This window comes from Chelonoidis abingdonii, chromosome 4 (genome assembly GCF_003597395.2).
Source record: "Chelonoidis abingdonii isolate Lonesome George chromosome 4, CheloAbing_2.0, whole genome shotgun sequence".
Classification (NCBI taxonomy): domain Eukaryota; kingdom Metazoa; phylum Chordata; order Testudines; family Testudinidae; genus Chelonoidis; species Chelonoidis abingdonii.
In genome coordinates, this window is record NC_133772.1 from 153955361 (window position 1) to 153974950 (window position 19590).

General features: G+C 40.6%; 1 protein-coding gene across 3 annotated transcripts in view; it reads left to right on the forward strand.

Moving 5' to 3' along the window:
* Nucleotides 1-19590, forward strand: part of DDHD1 (DDHD domain containing 1) — a 97398-nt gene that overhangs the window by 45283 nt on the left and 32525 nt on the right. For all 3 annotated transcript variants that reach the window (XM_032784859.2, XM_032784860.2, XM_075065796.1), the window contains 2 exons: nucleotides 6163-6269; nucleotides 6558-6664. In XM_032784859.2, the coding sequence (XP_032640750.1) occupies nucleotides 6163-6269; nucleotides 6558-6664 (214 nt within the window). The remainder of the gene's footprint in view (nucleotides 1-6162; nucleotides 6270-6557; nucleotides 6665-19590) is intronic.

Genomic DNA, 19590 nt, shown 5'->3' on the forward strand with positions numbered 1-19590 from the left:
AGTTTGTGGTTGAGGTGTTTTGTATTGTTCTGTGTGGTCATTCTGTATCTTCTCCTTTCTCCTTCCCTTAAGGATGTCCCCAGGAAATCTGAGGATTTTCTTTCTTCTGCTGCTCTATTTACCCCCACCACATTATTCTTTTGGCCTCATATCTAGGGTTGCCAGGCATCCAGTTTTCGACCGGAACACCTGGTCAAAAGGGGAGCCTGGTGGCTCAGATCAGCACAGCTGACTGAGCAGCTACAAGTCCAGTTGACTGCACAGCAGTGCTAAGGCAGGCTCCCTGTGGCTCCCAGAAGCAGCTGGGGTAGTGGCAAAACTGCAACTGGCACATTTTCCCACCTGTAGCAGTTGGCCAGCTCATAGGTGCAGGGGCAGCCATGGGGGTTCTGTGCACTGCCCCCACTACAAGCACTCTGGCCTTTCCAGAGGGAGATGCCGGCAGTTTCCGCCCTCCTCCACAGGGAGCCTGCCTTTAGCCCTACTGCGCTGCCTACTGGGAGCTGCCTGAGGTCAGCACCACCCAACTGGAGCCCATACCCTGAACCCCCTCCCACATCCCAACCCCCTGCCCTAGCCCTGAGTCCCCTTCTGCACCCAAACTCCCTCCCAAAGCCTGTACTCTGCACCCCAATGCCCTGCCCCACCCCAGAGCCCACACCCCTAGCCAGAGCCTGAACCACCTCCCACACCCCAACCCAGAGCCCGCTCCCGCACCCAGAGCCCCTCATGTCTTGCCCCATCCCAGAGCCCACACCCTCAGCTGGAGCCTAAACCCCAATCTCCTGTCTCTGCCTGGTGAAAGTGAGTGAGGATGGGAGAGAGCGAGCAATTGGGGGGGGGGGAAGAGGCCTTGGAGAAGAGGGGGGGCAGGAGTGTTCAGTTTTGTGCAATTAGAAAGTTGGCAACCCTACTCATATCCGAGACATCCTTCTGAGGAGGACTAATGGGGTTTCCTTCAAAGCCAATCAGTATCACTTCTTTATCCTTTGAATGAACTTTCTTGCTGAGTAGACTCCTCCATTTCCTTCTCCTGTGGGCTGAGCATGCTGCTGTACTTCTTAATCATTTACCATCCCATAGGTCTGGGGATCAAGAGGCTAGGAGTACAACCAAACCCAGATTTTAAAAATGGGGGCCGTTTGGTCATCCCAGCAGTTTTTAAATGAATGTGAAAAGGGCGATTTCCCTTCCTTTCATTCCCTTCCTCAAAAATGAAAAATAAAAATCCTTTCAGTCAAAATGAAATAAAGTTTTATATCTAGTTTATGGAATAGTTAGCTTCAACTGCCTATTGAAATTAAAAGCTTTGATTTCTGAGGGATATAATGTGTACTTCTGGAGGAGGAAATTGTTTTTAAAAACAATGTCCAAATATTAATATGTTGGTAGAGAATATATTTTTCAAAGCACTCACAAACATCATCTACTTTCTCCTCACAACCTCCCAGTGAGAGGTGAGTATGATTCGTATTTTAGAAGTGGGGAAACTAAACAGACATGGAAGTGACTTACCCAAAGCCACCTCAAATCTCTCCATCAAATTCAATGAGCTTTGAATCAGGCAGCGTATAGTGAACGAGTGGCAGAGCTGGGATAGAATTTGGGATTACCTGGTTTCCTGATGCACGTTCGTTCCACTAGATGCAGTTGCTTCTAACTCCACAAGTGCAGCTTACCCATAAATCTGTAGGCATGCCTGCAAAGCAGAGGTGACAAACTCCCATTGTACAGTTGTGTCCAGGGTAAACAATATATGTACACCAGAGAACCTAAGGAGGAGAAAAATCTCACACCAGCATCCACTAGTTCATCTGAACCACTATTTTCTGTGTGGGTACCCTAGTGTAGGCTGGATTCCAGCCACTTCTGGTTTTCTCACCGTTAGTTAGTTGATATGATGATTTAAAAAGGAAAAAATGGGGGGAGGGAACCTGGAAATTGACAGACTTCTCTACACTAGCTTCAGTACCAATGGGATGTTTTTTCCTAAAATTGCCTAGTTGAAGGCAAGTCTATAATAATGATACTACTCCAGCTAACGGCAGTAAAAGGAGTTTGCTTTAAAAAAAAGAGATGCATGTTGGGGCACTGGACTAAGTCTCATTATCTCTTTTCAGAATAAACTCTGATGCCTGTGATTGGGGAATAAATAGTCATTTTGGAAATGGCTCCTCTTAGCTCTGGACTACTGCCTTTTTAAAACTAGTTTTTGTGTTTTTACATTTTTTTTTTTTTAAAGGAACACCATCAACAGAAATCACACTTCTTTCTGAAAATTGTTACCTGCTAGTGTTGTCAGGAACACCCAAGATTACTATAACTGAAGGAGAGTAGAGAAAAACATAACTTCCTTTACTGATGTTTACTTTGTGCGTTATATAGCATTTTTATATATTTTTACTGTCTCCTTTTTATAGGTGGTTAGCCAGCTTCCCTTGTTTTTTGAGTCTTTCACACAGCAGCAGAGGAGGGAGGCCTTTTTAAATAAGGGAAATGATTATAAAAGCTCTAAAAATGACATATGGAGTCAGAGACACATTCAATACTTGAATTTTTTTTTTTTAAATTAATGAAATTCAAATAAGGCCCATGAATGCTTATGCTCAAATGTGCTTTAAAAAAAGAAGAGAGAGCTTTAAAGGACAGTTAGTTTATTTGCAGCCATTGCTGCCAGGTTGAATACTAATAAACGCTCCTGTTGCTTGCTTTCATAGATTCATAGACTCTAGGACTGGAAGGGACCTCGAGAGGTCATCGAGTCCAGTCTCCTGCCCTCATGGCAGACCAAATACTGTCTAGACCATCCCTGATAGACATTTATCTAACCTACTCTTAAATATCTCCAGAGATGGAGATTCCACAACCTCCCTAGGCAATTTATTCCAGTGTTTAACTACCCTGACAGTTAGGAACTTTTTCCTAATGTCCAACCTTTTTTTGCAACAGTATCACACTGTTGACTCATATTTAGCTTGTGGTCCACTATGACCCCTAGATCTCTTTCTGCCATACTCCTTCCTAGACAGTCTCTTCCCATTCTGTATGTGTGAAACTGATTGTTCCTTCCTAAGTGGAGCACTTTGCATTTGTCTTTATTGAACTTCATCCGGTTTACCTCAGACCATTTCTCCAATTTGTCCAGATCATTTTGAATTTTGACCCTGTCCTCCAAAGCAGTTGCAATCCCTCCCAGTTTGGTATCATCTGCAAACTTAATAAGCGTACTTTCTATGCCAACATCTAAGTCGTTGATGAAGATATTGAACAGAGCCGGTCCCAAAACAGACCCCTGCGGAACCCCACTTGTTATACCCTTTCCAGCAGGATTGGGAGCCATTAATAACTACTCTCTGAGTACGGTTATCCAGCCAGTTATGCACCCACCTTATAGTAGCCCCATCTAAATTGTATTTGCCTAGTTTATCGATAAGGATATCATGCGAGACCGTATCAAATGCCTTACTAAAGTCTAGGTATACCACATCCACCGCTTCTCCCTTATCCACAAGACTCGTTATCCTATCAAAGAAAGCGCTATCAGATTGGTTTGACACGATTTGTTCTTTACAAATCCATGCTGGCTATTCCCTATCACCTTACCACCTTCCAAGTGTTTGCAGATGATTTCTTTAATTACTTGCTCCATTATCTTCCCTGGCACAGAAGTTAAACTAACTGGTCTGTAGTTTCCTGGGTTGTTTTTATTTCCCTTTTTATAGATGGGCACTATATTTGCCCTTTTCCAGTCTTCTGGAATCTCTCCCGTCTCCCATGATTTTCCAAAGATAATAGCTAGAGGCTCAGATACCTCCTCTATTAACTCCTTGAGTATTCTAGGATGCATTTCATCAGGCCCTGGTGACTTGCAGGCATCTAACTTTTCTAAGTGATTTTTAACTTGCTCTTTTTTTATTTTATCTTCTAAACCTACCCCCTTCCCATAAGCATTCACTATGTTAGACATTCCTTCAGACTTCTCAGTGAAGACCGAAACAAAGAAGTCATTAAGCATCTCTGCCATTTCCAAGTTTCCGGTTACTGTTTCTCCCTCCTCACTGAGCAGTGGGCCTACCCTGTCCTTGGTCTTCCTCTTGCTTCTAATGTATTGATAAAAAGTCTTTTTGTTTCCCTTTATTCCCATAGCTAGTTTGAGCTCATTTTGTGCCTTTGCCTTTCTAATCTTGCCCCTGCATTCCTGTGTTATTTGCCTATATTCATCCTTTGTAATCTGACCTAGTTTCCATTTTTTATATGACTCCTTTTTATTTTTGTAGGTCATGCAAGATCTCGTGGTTAAGCCAAGGTGGTCTTTTGCCACATTTTCTATCTTTCCTACCCATCGGAATAGCTTGCTTTTGGGCCCTTAATAGTGTCCCTTTGAAAAACTGCCAACTCTCCTCAGTTGTTTTTTCCCCTCAGTCTTGATTCCCATGGGGACCTTACCTATCAGCTCTCTGAGCTTACCAAAATCCGCCTTCCTGAAATCCATTGTCTCTATTTTGCTGTACTCCCTTCTACCCTTCTTAGAATTGCAAACTCTGATGATTTCATGATCACTTTCACCCAAGCTTCCTTCTACTTTCAAATTCTCAACGAGTTCCTCCCTATTTGTTAAAATCAAGTCTAGAACAGCTTCCCCCCAGTAGTAGCTTTTTCAACCTTCTGAAATAAAAAGTTGTCTGCAATGCAGTCCAGGAACTTATTGGATAGTCTGTGCCCGCGGTGTTATTTTCCCAACATATATCTGGATAGTTGAAGTCCCCCATCACCACCAAATCTTGGGCTTTGATGATTTTGTTAGTTGTTTAAAAAAAGCCTCATCCTTCCACCTGGTTAGGTGGCCTGTAGTAGACTCCTAGCACGAAAACCCCTTTTATCCTCAGAGACTCTCTTCCACTGCTGGTTAGGTCTCCACCTGTAGTAGACTCCTAGCACGACATCACCTTGTTTTTTACCCCAAACACAGCACACAAATACTCACGTACCCCACAGTGCTGTTTGCTCCTCCCCAGAGAACTCTCAACACTTCCGTCTCCTATGTCCATCTCCACCTCAGTCCAAGTGTGCACATTTTTAATATATAAGGCAACACCTCCTCTCTTTTTCCCCTGTCTATCCTTCCTGAGCAAACTATACCCATCCACACCAACATTCCAATCATGTGTATTATCCCACCAAGTTTCAGTGATGCCAACAATGTCATAGTTGTATTTATTTATTAGCACTTCCAGTTCTTCCTGCTTATTACCATACTTCTCGCATTTGTATATAGGCATCTAAGATACTGGTTTGATCTTGCCTCCCAGTTTTGCCCTGACCCTCCTTTCTCTCTGCCATTATAGCCCACGCTCCCTCTTGTTTCCGACCCATCTCCCAGGTCTTCATGTTCCCCACTTACCTGTGGGCTTTGCTCACCTGTCCCGTCGAACCTAGTTTAAAGCCCTCCTCACTAGGTTAGCCAGTCTGTGTGCAAATAAGGTCTTCCCCCTCCTCGAAAGGTGAACGCCATCTCTGCCTAGCAGTCCTTCCTCAAATAGCATCCCGTGGTCGAGGAAGCCAAAGCCCTCCTGGCGACACCATCTTTGAGGTCTTTCAAGCCTTCTGACCTCTCCCTTGGGAGCTATCTCACTTCTAAAGTGACAGTCTAACTCTTCGGGCTACATGTAGTCAAACTGATGATTGTTTTCATGGCCATATTTTAAAAATCTAAATTAGCTGCTTTATGTACAAGATGAATCACTTAGGTGAAATCCAGAACCCATTGAAATAAATAGCTTGGACTTCAGTTGAGGCCAGGATTTCACCATTGGGCCTGATTCACAACCCATTGAAGTTAGTGGGAAGATTCCCTTTGGCTTTAATGGGTTTTGGGTCACGGCTTTAATAGAATTCAATAGCAATTTCAAAGAGATTATCTCTTGGTTAATTAATATACAAAGTTTTCCATTATATGAGAATTAAATACCTTAGTACAGTACATTTTAAGGTCACATGGTATTTAGAAGTAAAAGGAAGCATGATATTTTTATTAATGTGTACTGTAATAATTGAAAAGTAACTGAAGTTTGATTTGTGTGCATAAGGTAACTTTTAAATTGAAATTGTAATTTTGTTTGATGGAACTTGAATCTTAGCTAACAGCAATTTTAATTCTTTTAGGATGCGAGATACTGCAAGAAAAATAGAAGAGAAGTACTTTTGCAATCTTGCAACACATGTTGAGTTTCTGCCTGTTGAATGGAGGTCAAAACTTGCTCTTGATGGAGGTACAATCACTGAAAATATAATTTTTAGGCATGCACAAGTACTAACAAAATAGTGATTTATATTGAAAAGTTCTTCTCTTTGGGACAAATATGAGAAAAGTGGATACTTAGGTTGACTTGAAGTGTTAATTTCAGTACTTAACTCCTTTTAGATGTATCATTGATCATAATTTTGTAATTGTGTTCTCAGAAGTATGTAGCTATATTCTGGATTTTTCTGCACATTTTTTTCATTAATATACCTTGTAAGACTTTTGAATCTAACACTTGAGTCTCGCTTTTTTCTAGACACTGTTGATTCCATTACTCCTGATAAAGTACGTGGTTTAAGGGATATGTTGAACAGCAGTGCAATGGATATAATGTATTATACAAGCCCTCTTTATAGAGATGAAGTAAGTGTGTTTTTTGTATTTTGCTCTAGAGCAAGGCAAATAATGGCTGAAATGAAACTGTACTTCAGAATTTAAACAAAATTTTACACCCTCTTCTAAAAAGGGAAGGCTCATTCTGGGGTGTCTATGAACTGTGTAAAATAAATAAATAAATAACTTGTTAAGTATGGGGATCTTTGTATTCAGTTTAGTTAATATTAATAGCTCCCAGAATTTTGCTAGGTCCTATACAACACAAATGGGTTTCTGTCCTAGAGCGTGGAATGCAGTTTCAGACATGGTGCAAAACTGTGGTAGCAAAACAATAAAGGGAGGGTGGTAAGGATGGGTTCCAGCAATAAGATTGTGGCATCTAGCACTGGCTCTTGCACTGTGTAGTAAGACAGAAACCTTGATGCATTTTTTGTAGATCAGTTTTGTAGGTGTTCAGTTGCTTTGAATATCTTCAAACTAGATATTCTGTTGTTTTACAAAAGAAGCTACTAGATAGACTTACAAAAGGCCTGTATTATGGCAAAATCATTTATATGATGAGTTCTTTCACAGTGCGCTGTGTTCTGTGATGAGGCAATGTAGGTTTTCAGTGACAAACATGATAATACTACCTGAACGGGGTTCCAAAGAGGATGGAGCTCGGCTGTTCTCAGTAGTGGCAGATGACCAAACAAGGACCAATGGTCTCAAGTTGCAGTGGGGGAGGTCTAGGTTGGATATTAGGAAAAACTATTTCACTAGGAGGATGGTGAAGCACTGGAATGGGTTACCTAGGGAGGTGGTGAAATCTCCATCCTTAGAGGTTTTTAAGGCTCAGCTTTTCAAAGCCCTGGCTGGGATGATTTAGTTAGGGTTGATTCCTGCTTTGAGCAGGGGGTTGGACTAGCTGACCTCCAGTGGTCTCTTCCACTCTAATCTTCTATGAGTACTACAAGAAGTTGTCAGCATGGTAAAGACAAACATCTAAATAATTTTTAAAAATTCCAAACCTTGTAATATGCTGAGTGTGGTTTATATTATATATCCCAATAACAGTACTGAAATTTGTATCTGACAATTTTTAATCAACACTATTTATGAGCCGCTTGCTTCTGTCTGATTTAGCTTTTTAGTATTAGAACGTATAGGTTCTTTTCTTCGTCCCAGGAAAAGAGTCAGAAAGTTAATCAGTTGTCACTTGTCTGTGTTGAAATGTCTTTTATTTTAAACCACTGTTAACAAAACAAAAACATTTTGGGGAAAAACATTTCTGTACTTTGTTATACATTCTCATGTTGAGCTGTGCCGTAGGCTATATCATTAGGCACTCAAGGACGTAGCTTCTTGATTGATTCTTTTTGTTATATTTAAAGTATTTTTTAAGAAACTGTGTAGCTCTCAATTTTTTAACAGATTTAAAAATGTTATTAAAGCTAATGTTAAAAATATATATAATACATAGGTTGAGAAAAGAATGTCTTTACATCTGGATATAAGGTTTAAATTAGCCACATATATAAAGTTAGTTTTTAAAAGTCATGAGATACAGAGAGTACATAATCAGCAATAGCCCAAATTTAGGTGAATAGATTTAACAATGCAGTTTAGATATTAGAATCCTAATACTCGGGTACATCATTCATGGAAAGTTGTACAGAGATTTGTTTATGGAAAGCAAAGTATATCAATGAGTGGAGGTTGTCCCTCAGTAATTGAGAATTAGGTTGGTTGTCCATTTAGAAAATATAATCCATGAGGAAAGTATTCGTTACTTTCCTGACTTATTACAGTGCACTTTACCTATAATGACAGGAAAGAGCCCTGTGTTTTAGTTCCTTCTCATCCTTTTAGCTCGTTTTCAGTAAGCTTGAGTTGCATATTATCAAGCAGAGCACCTTGTTGAAAGAACTGTATTTTGGCAAATGTTTTACTATATCGCTGTTTTGTGATATCTTGTTCAGAGCACTTATTCTAACTTAAATTAGCCTCCTTGCTGTATATTTCTGTTTTCATTGTATTCATTTGGTCACTTCCTGTTTGGAATTAGCATTCCTGTTTGCCGAGGTTTCTCTTCAAGCAGCTCACACTTCTAATGCTTTTCATCCAAATATCTCAAGGTACTTTACAAGCAACTAATTTAACCTCATTATGCCCCTGTGAGGTAGATTAAGCAATGACTAGTGATCAGTTCAGCCATACCTGCGGAGGAAAGCAGCAGCTATTCTACCTAGCAAATCTACATCATAATTTGGAACAGAGTAGAACTAGTGTAACTGCTGGTTTGCAACTTTTGACCCTTCTTGTAAGCAAACTGACCATATGGATTCATGAACAGTAGCCACCATTTTATTTCCACTCTCCTCTCACTTATTGAGGTGTCATGGCACTTAGGGTACGCCTGCACTGCAGAGTGTGGGGGGGTTGGGAGCATGGGTTCACGGGGAATTGATTACTGCATGCATAGACATGGGCTTCAGTGCAAACTATACAAGCCCATCCCAGATCCTGTGTAATTACTCCGGTAGGCAAGCACAGGCTGAAGCCTGCACTGTCACAATGTCACTGGTATTGATACCCAAGCTAGCTAGATTAAAGCTAGATTGGGTATGTCTATATGTGCCCCACACACATACCTACCCACCCACAAATTGCACTATAAACATACCCTCAGTCCCAATCAGGAAGCAGCACACAAACACACTGCTAATGTAGATGGATTGCTGTGTTGAATACTATGACAACATGGTAGAAGACCTCCACCTCCAACATTAGTTGGCATTTTTCTGTAACACAGTGGCAGAACTCCTAAAGTTGCTTCTGATTTTAACTGGATAGCTGGCTGGTATGAATAAGTCATGTAGCATATTATTCGCATATATTAATGTTATAAATCAGGTAGAAAATAGTGGGAAACTATGATAAAATTTGTTGTGATATCCAGGTGTCTCCTACAAATATGTGAACAGTCATCACTTCCCTCAATACTCTCCTCTTTGGTATCCATTTATGGTAGTGTGACTTTGTGTGAAGATTATTTCAATGGGTTTCTAAGTTTCACAACCATGTAACAGTAGCTTTGTGTTTCTTTAATAAACTGTTTTGACAGAGATTAAAAAAATTGACACAATATAAATTTAGCATTTTGTCACCTATCTTCTCTTGTTAAATGCTTATTTCAGTGATCTGCACTATACTTAAACTATCCAAGCTGATTGTAATCTGTACATTGATCTGTATTTTTCTTGGCAGAAAATGTCCTCTGAATACAGTATAAATAGTAATTTGCACATTTCATTCAGGGATGTCTAAACGTTTTCTCTATATTAAGCCTTGCAACACCTACCCACAGTTGGTAGGAGCTGGATATGGATCGCTTTGCCCACTATTGAAATGCAGCCACTGCTAGGATTGAATGCTGCAGCTATTTAACAAAAACATAAAGCAACATTTCCCTATAGCTTAGGACAGGAAGTGAAAATTACTGTAACCAGTTGAAACTACAGAAGAATTGAACAAATTAAAATTTGGCCAGGATACCATGATTAACAACTCTATTCTAACAGAACATTTCATGAAACCTCCATTTGACTACAAGTGTTTAAGACATCTGTGTTGTTTCAAAGAAACAGTGTCCCCTATCACTATATTAGGCATTGGTTCAGTATTTAAGGAAATGTGCCACCTACTGACAAATGACCAGCTCTGCTTCTGGACCTGCTAAGTTTTTCTCAAAGGTCTCCCGTCTGGCCATTCCAGCCTGTATTTAGAGAGATCTAAGGAACGATGACTGCAGACTATAGAGAAAACAGAAGATAATGTGCTTTACTAGGCCAATTAATAAACTAAAATGCACAGATTACATATCCAGGAGATTCCTTGTGCAGGTATTCCCTTGTCTTCCTTGAAATTACTTGATATTTTCATAATATATAAATATTCAGTAATTATTTAATAGCTATACTCCTGCAATTTTGAACAAAGAAAAAATTAACAACCTTTGCATTATTAATATCTTGCAAATTACTGTATTAAAACCCTGTTTATAAAGATGCAATAGTTTGGCACAAGTCTTGACAGGCTTCATAGTTAGTATTCTTTTTTTAACATCCTTTCGTATTTTAAAGGGTTATTCAAATGAAGATTAAGTGTTATCAGTATTTCAGAGTATGGACCTGAATGGGAGAAACTTCTGTGTTGTTTCTGGAACTTGAAACCTCCAGTATTCAGGAAATATTTCCAAACTACATCACACCAATAGCATAATCTTTAACAGGTAGTTCTTGGAGTACCTAAAGAGGATACGCTGAAAAGGAACCCATTTTCCAGTCTTTTCGCAGTCTAGACTATATCTTCTCTGTTGTGCCCTCTTGATGTCAAGTTTACTTTTGAAGCCTCCTGACACTGCAAAGCCTATCTGGCAGCAAGAGTGTGCACTTGTTTTTGTGTGTTTAAAGGTGAGAGGTTTGTGAAGCCAGAAGCTCTAACTTATACTGTTAACTGAGATTGATGCAATATTGTGTTTGCTTAGTCTGCTGAACCGAATAGTTAAAGAACTGCTATACAGGTTTTTTGTTTCTACTTAATTTATCTGCTTGTCCTTGAATGTCTTCTCAACTTTGTAATATGCCAGTATACTGGATGTGCCTGTACCAAAATATTTAAATTTCGTCCCAAATGACTGTAGTAGACAGTAAGATTCTGAAAATGAATTTTTCAGTTGGCCAGCCTCAACATTTCAACAGAATGAGGTGTTCTGCAGCAGAGAGCAGCTTTTTTGAGGTGAGAGGAGTAGAACAGTGGTACTTCAAGGAGATGTGCTATTTAGACGAGGGGAAAGCAAAAAAAAAAAAAAAAAAGGGGGGGGGGTTTGAAGTTGGATCAGAAGGCCTTGAAACAGGGGCAGCAGAATAGAATGCCCCTGTCAGAAGTCAAGAGACTTGAATGGCAGTGTACACTTTAGTCCAATGTGATAAGCCCTGTAGTTATCTTTGTGACATCCTCTCAGCCTTTATTTCTCCAGTTCAGATTCAAGGGGCTACACCACAGTGTGAGTGTTAATGTGCTTCTCAGGACCTATTCAAGCTGCTTGATTGTCAGTCTAGTTTATAGATATCTTCCCCTTGAATTTTATCTGCCTGTCATTATGGCTTTCCATGAGCACATAGAAAGCCCTTAATCAGGTTCATGAAGGTCATAGTGCATTTACCCTCTCAGTTGTGAGATATAAGCTGATGACCTTTTAGCAACTTGATCCTATGAGGTCAAGTTTCTTGCTTTGTTTGTAAATGTGCCTAGATTTTGGATGTCAGTTGCTACCATATATGGGAAAAACTTGGAACTTTATTTTCTGTCCTTAGTTTGCAAACTAACCGAGCACCATCTAGTTATTACAAATACTGTCTTCTGACTCTTCAGCAAATATAAAACGACCTGGATGCTCACTGGCATCTGATTGACTGTGTGTTTGTCTGACAGTGGGATCTACGAGATGTGCACATAACTTGGGCAGGACCGGCGCCAGGGTTTCTGGCACCCTAGGCGCCGGGTCATTTCGCCGCCCCGCGCGTGGGTGTCGCGGCTTCGGTGAAGCTGCCACAGGCGTTCCTGCGGAGGGTCCGCTGGTCTGCGGCTCCGGTGGAGCTGCCGCAGGCATGCCTGTGGCAGGTCCACCCGAGCCGCGGGACCAGTGGACCGTCCGCAGAAATGCCTACGGCAGGTCCACCGGAGCCGCGAGACCAGCAGACCCTCCGCAGGCATGACTGCAGCAGTTCTACCGGAGCCGCCTGCTGCCCCCCCAGCAAAATGCCGCCCCCTCCCCTTCCATAATGCTGGCGCCCTAGGCGACTGCCTAAGTCGCCTAAATGAAAGCGCCGGCCCTGAACTTGGGTATTACACCGAGCTTATTGTTGGACTTACCATGGTCTTGTTTGAGCAAAGTTCTCCCTCTCTATCTGGTTGAAAATGCATAAAATCCTGTCAAGTATGTAAATATTGCCTGGCTGAATGATCTGTCAATCATCGAACAATTTTCAACATAGCTAACTACTGTTTTTTCTAAACCATTGCATGTCTTCCAACAATCGGTGATGATGTATCTGCTGAATGGCTGTCCCTGCATGACACTATAACATCATCGTGGATTGTGTTGGGTATGTGAGATGCTGTCATGAAGTCTAATTTGACAGTAATGGTACTGATGTATTGAATTTTTCAGATGTAAAGCGACGAGCACATGCTGTGCTTTTAGCTGACCTGTTCTCCAGGTTGAAAAAGGTCAGATATAAGGCAGCTTGCAATACACGCCAACACAAACTCCATCTACTGCAAAATATGTGGTTTAACCATAAAGCAGAGGGACTACAGGCCCATGCTGATAAAGGTGACTCCAGCGGTTTCTGTCATGTGGTCAGAGCTGTGTATGGCCCTGCCTGATATGCCTTGACACTGCTAACAAGTGCCGATGGGGAATCTCTCATCAGAGATCATTCTGCTATTCACCAACAGTGGCTTGAACATTTTATTGAACTACTTAATCGTTTCTGTTGAGTCTCTGAATAATGTCTATAAACTGTCGGCATCTGCTGCACTTGCTGATCCAACCACGTGAGCCGATGTAATGAAGTAATGAAAAATAATAAATCCCCTAGTCCTGATGCCATTCCAGCGGAGGTTTCCAGACATGGAGGAAATCTTTGCATTGACAAGCTCTTTGAATTTTTCTTACATCTAGCTTCAAGCAGTTATTCTGCAGCAACTGAAAGATGCCAACATCTCAGAGTATAAAGGCTCTGAAAGCAATTGTGTAACTACCACGGTGTATCTTTGCTCTCTGTGGCCAGCAAGATTCTTGCATTGCTTCTCTTGACCTGTCTTGTGACCCAAATCGACAACATTCCATCTCCATCACAGTGTGGCTTTTTGTGCTCAGCGGAGCACTGCTGACATGATTTTCATCGTTCGTCAGTTACAGGGAAAATGTTGCAAAAAGCACCAACCTTTGTACATTGTTTCTAGATCTGTATTCAGTGCAGTCAACCTCACTGCCCTCTGGAAATTCCTCACTAAATTTGGGTGTCCAGACAAATTTATTAACTTCATTTGGCAGTTCCATGGAGGCATGGCTGGAAGAATTAGCGTCGATAGTGATCTAACAGATCCATTCCAATCACAAGCAGGGTGAAGCATGGATGTGTCCCCACTCTTAGTCTTTTTGATCTATTCTTTGCTTCAGGGCCATAGGAAGCCCTTTGTGATGCTTCAAATGACATCTTTATGCACTTCTGCATTGGTAAGTGTCACCAGAGAACAGTCTCGGTACTCTAGAACTGCTCTGAATGAAGTTCAGTCAGGACCCTCTTGTAATGTGACTACCTCTCAGGGCACACTCTCACTAGGGCAGGCCTCCTTGGGTCTGACTTCAGAGCATTCAGCACTCTTGTTCACATCATGAGCTCCCTGCACTGATTCCACCTGGATAGGATGCCTGAGGAGGTCTTACACGCCCCCCAAGAGGGACCATGCACCCCAGCTTCACAATCAGCAGAGATTCTCAGCCAACATTGTAAAACAAGTTTATTAGTCATCTGGAACAAAGTATAGAACAATTCTTGTTAGCACAGAAAGTAGGCAGTCAGTAGACAGTAGTTCAGGAAAGTCCATCTTGTGGGAGGGGATCCAGAGCCCTGGGCTCTCCCTCCTGAGTCCCAACCCAGGAGACTGACCAGCTTCGAGCAGCCCACCCTCTGTCCTTTGTCTCTTTCCTGGGCAAACTGATCACCTGGGCTCTTTCTTCAGCCCTTGGTTCTCCCGCTGGTCAAAACTGGCTGGCTCCTAAGATTGGGTGAGCCTCTAGGCCATCAGTTGCTAAGTTACAAAGCGTCCAGGCTTTCTAGGTCCAGGCTGATAGATGGCAGTCACACCTGCCCTCTCGGGGTCTCTGCAGCAATCATACACCCTTGTCCCACCCCACCACCTAGATACTTTTGTGATGCGCCAGGGAAACTGAGGCACGCTAGCTGTTTGCACCCCCTGCTGCAATACCAGTAACTTCCTGAATGAGTAAACCCTTATCCTACCTTGCACAAGCCCCCAACTTAGTTTCTCGTCAGCCCCCTAGACCTTGCCACTTGCAGGTCTACATAACCCATGGAGTGCTTGGAGAGTATATGCTGACTCTATCTAGAAACAAGAAAGATGGGGCTTCCCTCTTTAAGGAAGAAACCCAAACAACTGAAGTATTTTAATTTTTTTTTATTGTTTTTTGTGTTACTGTAACACTCAAAGGCCCCAATCAAAATCAGGGCTTCTTTATGCTAGGATAAATACAGGAATACATGGTTCTTGCCCTTGAAGAGCTTACAGTTACATTTGAAACAACCTGGGGTTTAATTTTTTTTAAGAAGCATCAATTTGAGATTTTTGGACCACTAAATATTATTTTAATTTTTCAGTGATTGAAGAGGGAGAGCAGCAGTTCAAAAAATATATTGCTTAAAAAAATCGAGAAGTCAGCAAAGAAAACCACTAGGCTTTAACCTCTTTTTTGTGAATACAAAAACTGATGATACAAAGACTGATAAAGCCTGCAGCATACAGAACAGTGTTCAGTTTTGTTCCCATTCTCATGGGAGTTAATATTACCCCCAAATCTAAACATCTTTAAAATTGGGGTTTTTTTAAATCATTTATGAGGAAAAGGTAAAAAGTTGGATTGATCTAATCTTCTTAGAGAAGAGAATATTTTGAAGTAACCTAGCTGGAAACATTTATAGATTTCCAGGCCAGAAGGGAACACGATGGTCATTTAGTCTGATCTGTATAACGTAGGCCAATATTCAGTTATTTATTAGTAGTTGTTATAGTAGTAGTAGCTAATGAATTGTTTGTATCTGAATTTTTAAACAAGCAGTCTAGGAAAGGAAAGTCAATGGAGAATTAAAGCAGTACTGATGTTGCCTGTGAAAAAATAAGGCCATTGATTTAAGAAGCATAAAGGAGTTTGTAGTGAATGCATTTTATAGAGAGGAGATGAGGTTTAAAGCAGGATAAAATGACAAAACTGATTTGGTGGGATTAAAATACCTTTAACCAGATGAAGAATTTTCTCAGACCAAGCTCTCCTTTTGCTGGCCAGAATATTTCTTCCTTTTAAGATTGGAAAAGCTATTGAGAGTTAAATAATATTATCTTAATTTTGTGACGTACCCCGATTACCCAAATCATATCTTTGCTGGGACTTAGAATGTAAGCCGCTTTTTCTTTTCTTTTTTTTACTTACTAAATACCAAAAGATTCAGTTATGTAATCCTAATGCTGCTATAGACCCGTGTAGTCAGAGGAAAGAAATGGTGCTTTACAACTGCAATGAGAGGAGTTTGTTTTACTATAACTGCAAAATATTTGGGTACTCGGTTAATTCATGACACTTTAATGATGATGGTGACTGGAAATCTTACAGCTTAGCTACAGTAATAAATTATACTGTGCAGATAGGTTAGGTATTCAGTGATTTAGGGTTTAGAAACAATCTCTGTCAGCTGATCAGGTTGAATTACAGCTTTGTAATCTGGTCATCAGGCCTCTTTTGCTTCTGAATTTACAGCTGCTGAGAGGTCCATGTGCAGAGTTTCTTTCCTATCATACATACATGTTGGTGTGTTAGTTTAACTCTCCGATAACAGTATGATTTTTAAAGACTAGATAGAAGCATCCTGTCAGGTGGATAACTGGATACTTCAGATGTGCTTGACAGGAACATACCCTCTTCTACCCCAAAATCTGTAGAAAATGAGAAATTCATAATATAATGCCATAAATGCTGAAGGTCACTTATCGATGCAGATGTCCATGAAATGAAGGGGGGGGAGGGTCCAATTATATTTTTCTTCTTCCACAGAAGGTCTCTTCCATTCCAGTGAAAATGTAACATGTAGCAATGGTGTGATCTGAGCTCAGGATTGTTCGGCGGGAAGTCTTGAGTTCTAATTCCATCTCTGACACTGATTTATTTTTTTTTTCCTGGACCCTTGGGTAACCCTCTCCGAATCAGTTTCTTTATCTGCAGTGTTATTTATTTTGTTTTCAGTAGTACCCATATGCATTTAACTCAGTACAAACATCAAAGTAGGCAGTGTCCCAGTCTCAAAGAATTTACTTTGAAATTGCGATAATGCTTGCCTATTTCACAAGGCTATTGTAAGGATTCATTAATATTTTTTAAATGTTTTGAAGCTGAGGATGTTAAATGATTACTGTCTGGCAGTGAAACATTCTGCCAACATTTGTAACCATTGCTGCCATTCATATTTATATGCAGTATTGATTCATAGAATATAGCATTTTGAAAAATGCAAGTTAAAAATGAATTCTTGATCTCTTTTATTTTTTAAATTAAAATTCCTGTAGCAATCTTGGGGGCATGGGCAGGATTGGTGCTTCCTTCAAGAAAAACTAGTTTAGGACAGGGTGCTGGTAAATACTGGCTTACACCAGTTTTAAACGAGAAAACGGAGAAGTATAATTGCATCAATGTCCAGCAAGTTGAGCGAGCGTAGAACGAGTCTTTTTTTCAAATTTTGAAAACATCCATTCAAAACGGGATTGGGCTCGGTCTATCCACTACATCAAAGCTGGTTTTCTGCTACAGAATGCTGCATGGCCAAATGGACCTAGAGCGGTAATCTGCAACTCTGCATGCTTCTGGTTCCTGCATGCTTCAAGCCCACAACTCTGCATTGTTGTTGTTTTCATATAATCAAATGTTTTTGACTTTTGTTTGTATAATATTGAAAACTGAAATATGAGTCCTTGAAAAAATACCAAACCAAAATGTATACAGGCATGCTGGTGGTCAGTATTATAATTACATATATTAGTATTACACCCAGTGCAGTTTTACTTTTTATTTGTGCAGCCCTGAATTAATCTACAAATCTACTGCCTTATGTAACCACAATTTGAATATGTAACTAAAACTAAGTGTAATGTGGTGTACATTAACCAACAGTTTTTAAAATGGAAAATGCTTTAAACTGGAAGTACCTAGTTTTTCCCAGAGCCGTGAAATTCTTGATTTTACCTTGCAAAACCTACATCTGGTAAATACCAGGCCATCCCTGAATGGGGAGTGTTACTGTGCTTGCTCCTCAAAGAAATCATGTTCTTGGCCACCCCTTATGCCAAATTCTGGAAACATCACTTCAGTTACTGACTGGGTTGGGTTTTACATGTAGAACTGCGTTTCCTTAACCTCTGTGGTTGTCAGTATTTCTGCTTAGGTAAGTTTTCTCCATGCATCTTGTCTTAGGAAATAGGATTTGAGAGCAGATTAGAAGTTTCTGATAGGTTGAACTAGCATATTAAGAATATACTATCATTTTAGGACTACCATAGGATTAGTCTACTGCAATACATGCTTGTAGACTATACTACATTATTGTTAAAATTTTGATCCTCTCTTCTTGAGCATTGTTCTGTGTTTTCAAATTCAGCGGATGCCAGCTCCATCTATCTCATTTGTGCTTCTCTTCCAAACAGCTTTTCTGCCTTTTGTGGGGCTTTTTATTCATTCTTTTTGGTAAAATAGGAAAATGACGCTAATTGCAGAGATGCCCAGTAACAGGAGAAATGTGACAGAGCAGTGTTCAGAGGACTTATTTATGGCATAGTTTAACCAAGCAGTGAGCAGAATAATAAAGTTTTGATCAGATCAGGTAATACTTACAGCAACTTAGAAGCAATTTTGGAGAAATATTTTTTCTGGATTTTTACACAAAATATCTTCATAAACCCCTTAAGCTGATCAGTACTATTGAACACAAGGAGCTCTAAATAATCCATGACCATATATGTCATTAATCCATATAAAGAATAATACACAGTCTCAGCCTCAAGTGTGGTTGTAAATGCACTTTTCTGTGACACATCTTTATACAAGCATTGATTACATAATAGAGCTGTTATAGTTAAATGATTGAGGCACATTACTAACATGCAAAATTTTAATGCAGTCTTAATTGGTCCTTTAATATCACATTATATGAAGAAATCTAAATGTTGCTACATTTATAAAGCAGATTTTGGAAAAATACGTGAACTGCTGGGTAAACTACGATTAGGAAACTGAGATGAGTGACACTACTGGGAAATATTTAATCAGAAGCCTTGGATGTCATCAGCTGCTGTCAACCTTTACACCACCACTCACCAAAAGGACTAGTATTGGTTTTATGGGTGATGATGAGCCTGCTGTAATTCCTCATCTCCAGCCTCTTAAGAGATGTGTTCAGATATTTGTCTCGTCTATATGCTGGGTGCATCTCAGGCCTGGTCTACGCTACGCTTTTAAACTGATTTTTAGCAGCGTTAAACCGATTTAACGGCACACCCGTCCACACTACGAGGCCCTTTATATCAGTATAATGGGCTCTTTAAATTGGTTTCTGTACTCCTCCCCAACGAGAGGAGTAGCGCTAAAATCGGTATTACCATATCGAATTAGGGTTAGTGTGGCCGCAAATCCATCTTATTGCCAATTTACAATGGCAGCAGACGGTACAGAACGACTGAATAACTGTCTCTATCATGCAAAAGCAAAACAAATGCTGCTGTGTAGTTGTACAGTACGCCTCTGTCAGTGGCATCCAGTACACATACAGTGACAGGAAAAAAAAAAAGGCAGAACGGGCTCCATGGTTGCTGTGCTATGGCGTCTGCCAGGGCATCCACGCCGAAAAGGGCGCGAAATGATGTTCGCATTGTTTTCCCGGAGGAAGGAATGAGTGACGACACATTACCCAGAACCACTGCAGCAATGATTTTTGCCCCATCAGGCACTGGAATCTCAACCAGAATTCCAAGGGGTGGGGAGACTGCGGGAACTAGGGATAGCTACGAATAGCTACCCACAGTGCAACGCTCCGGAAATCGACGCTAGCCTCGGACTGGAACGACAC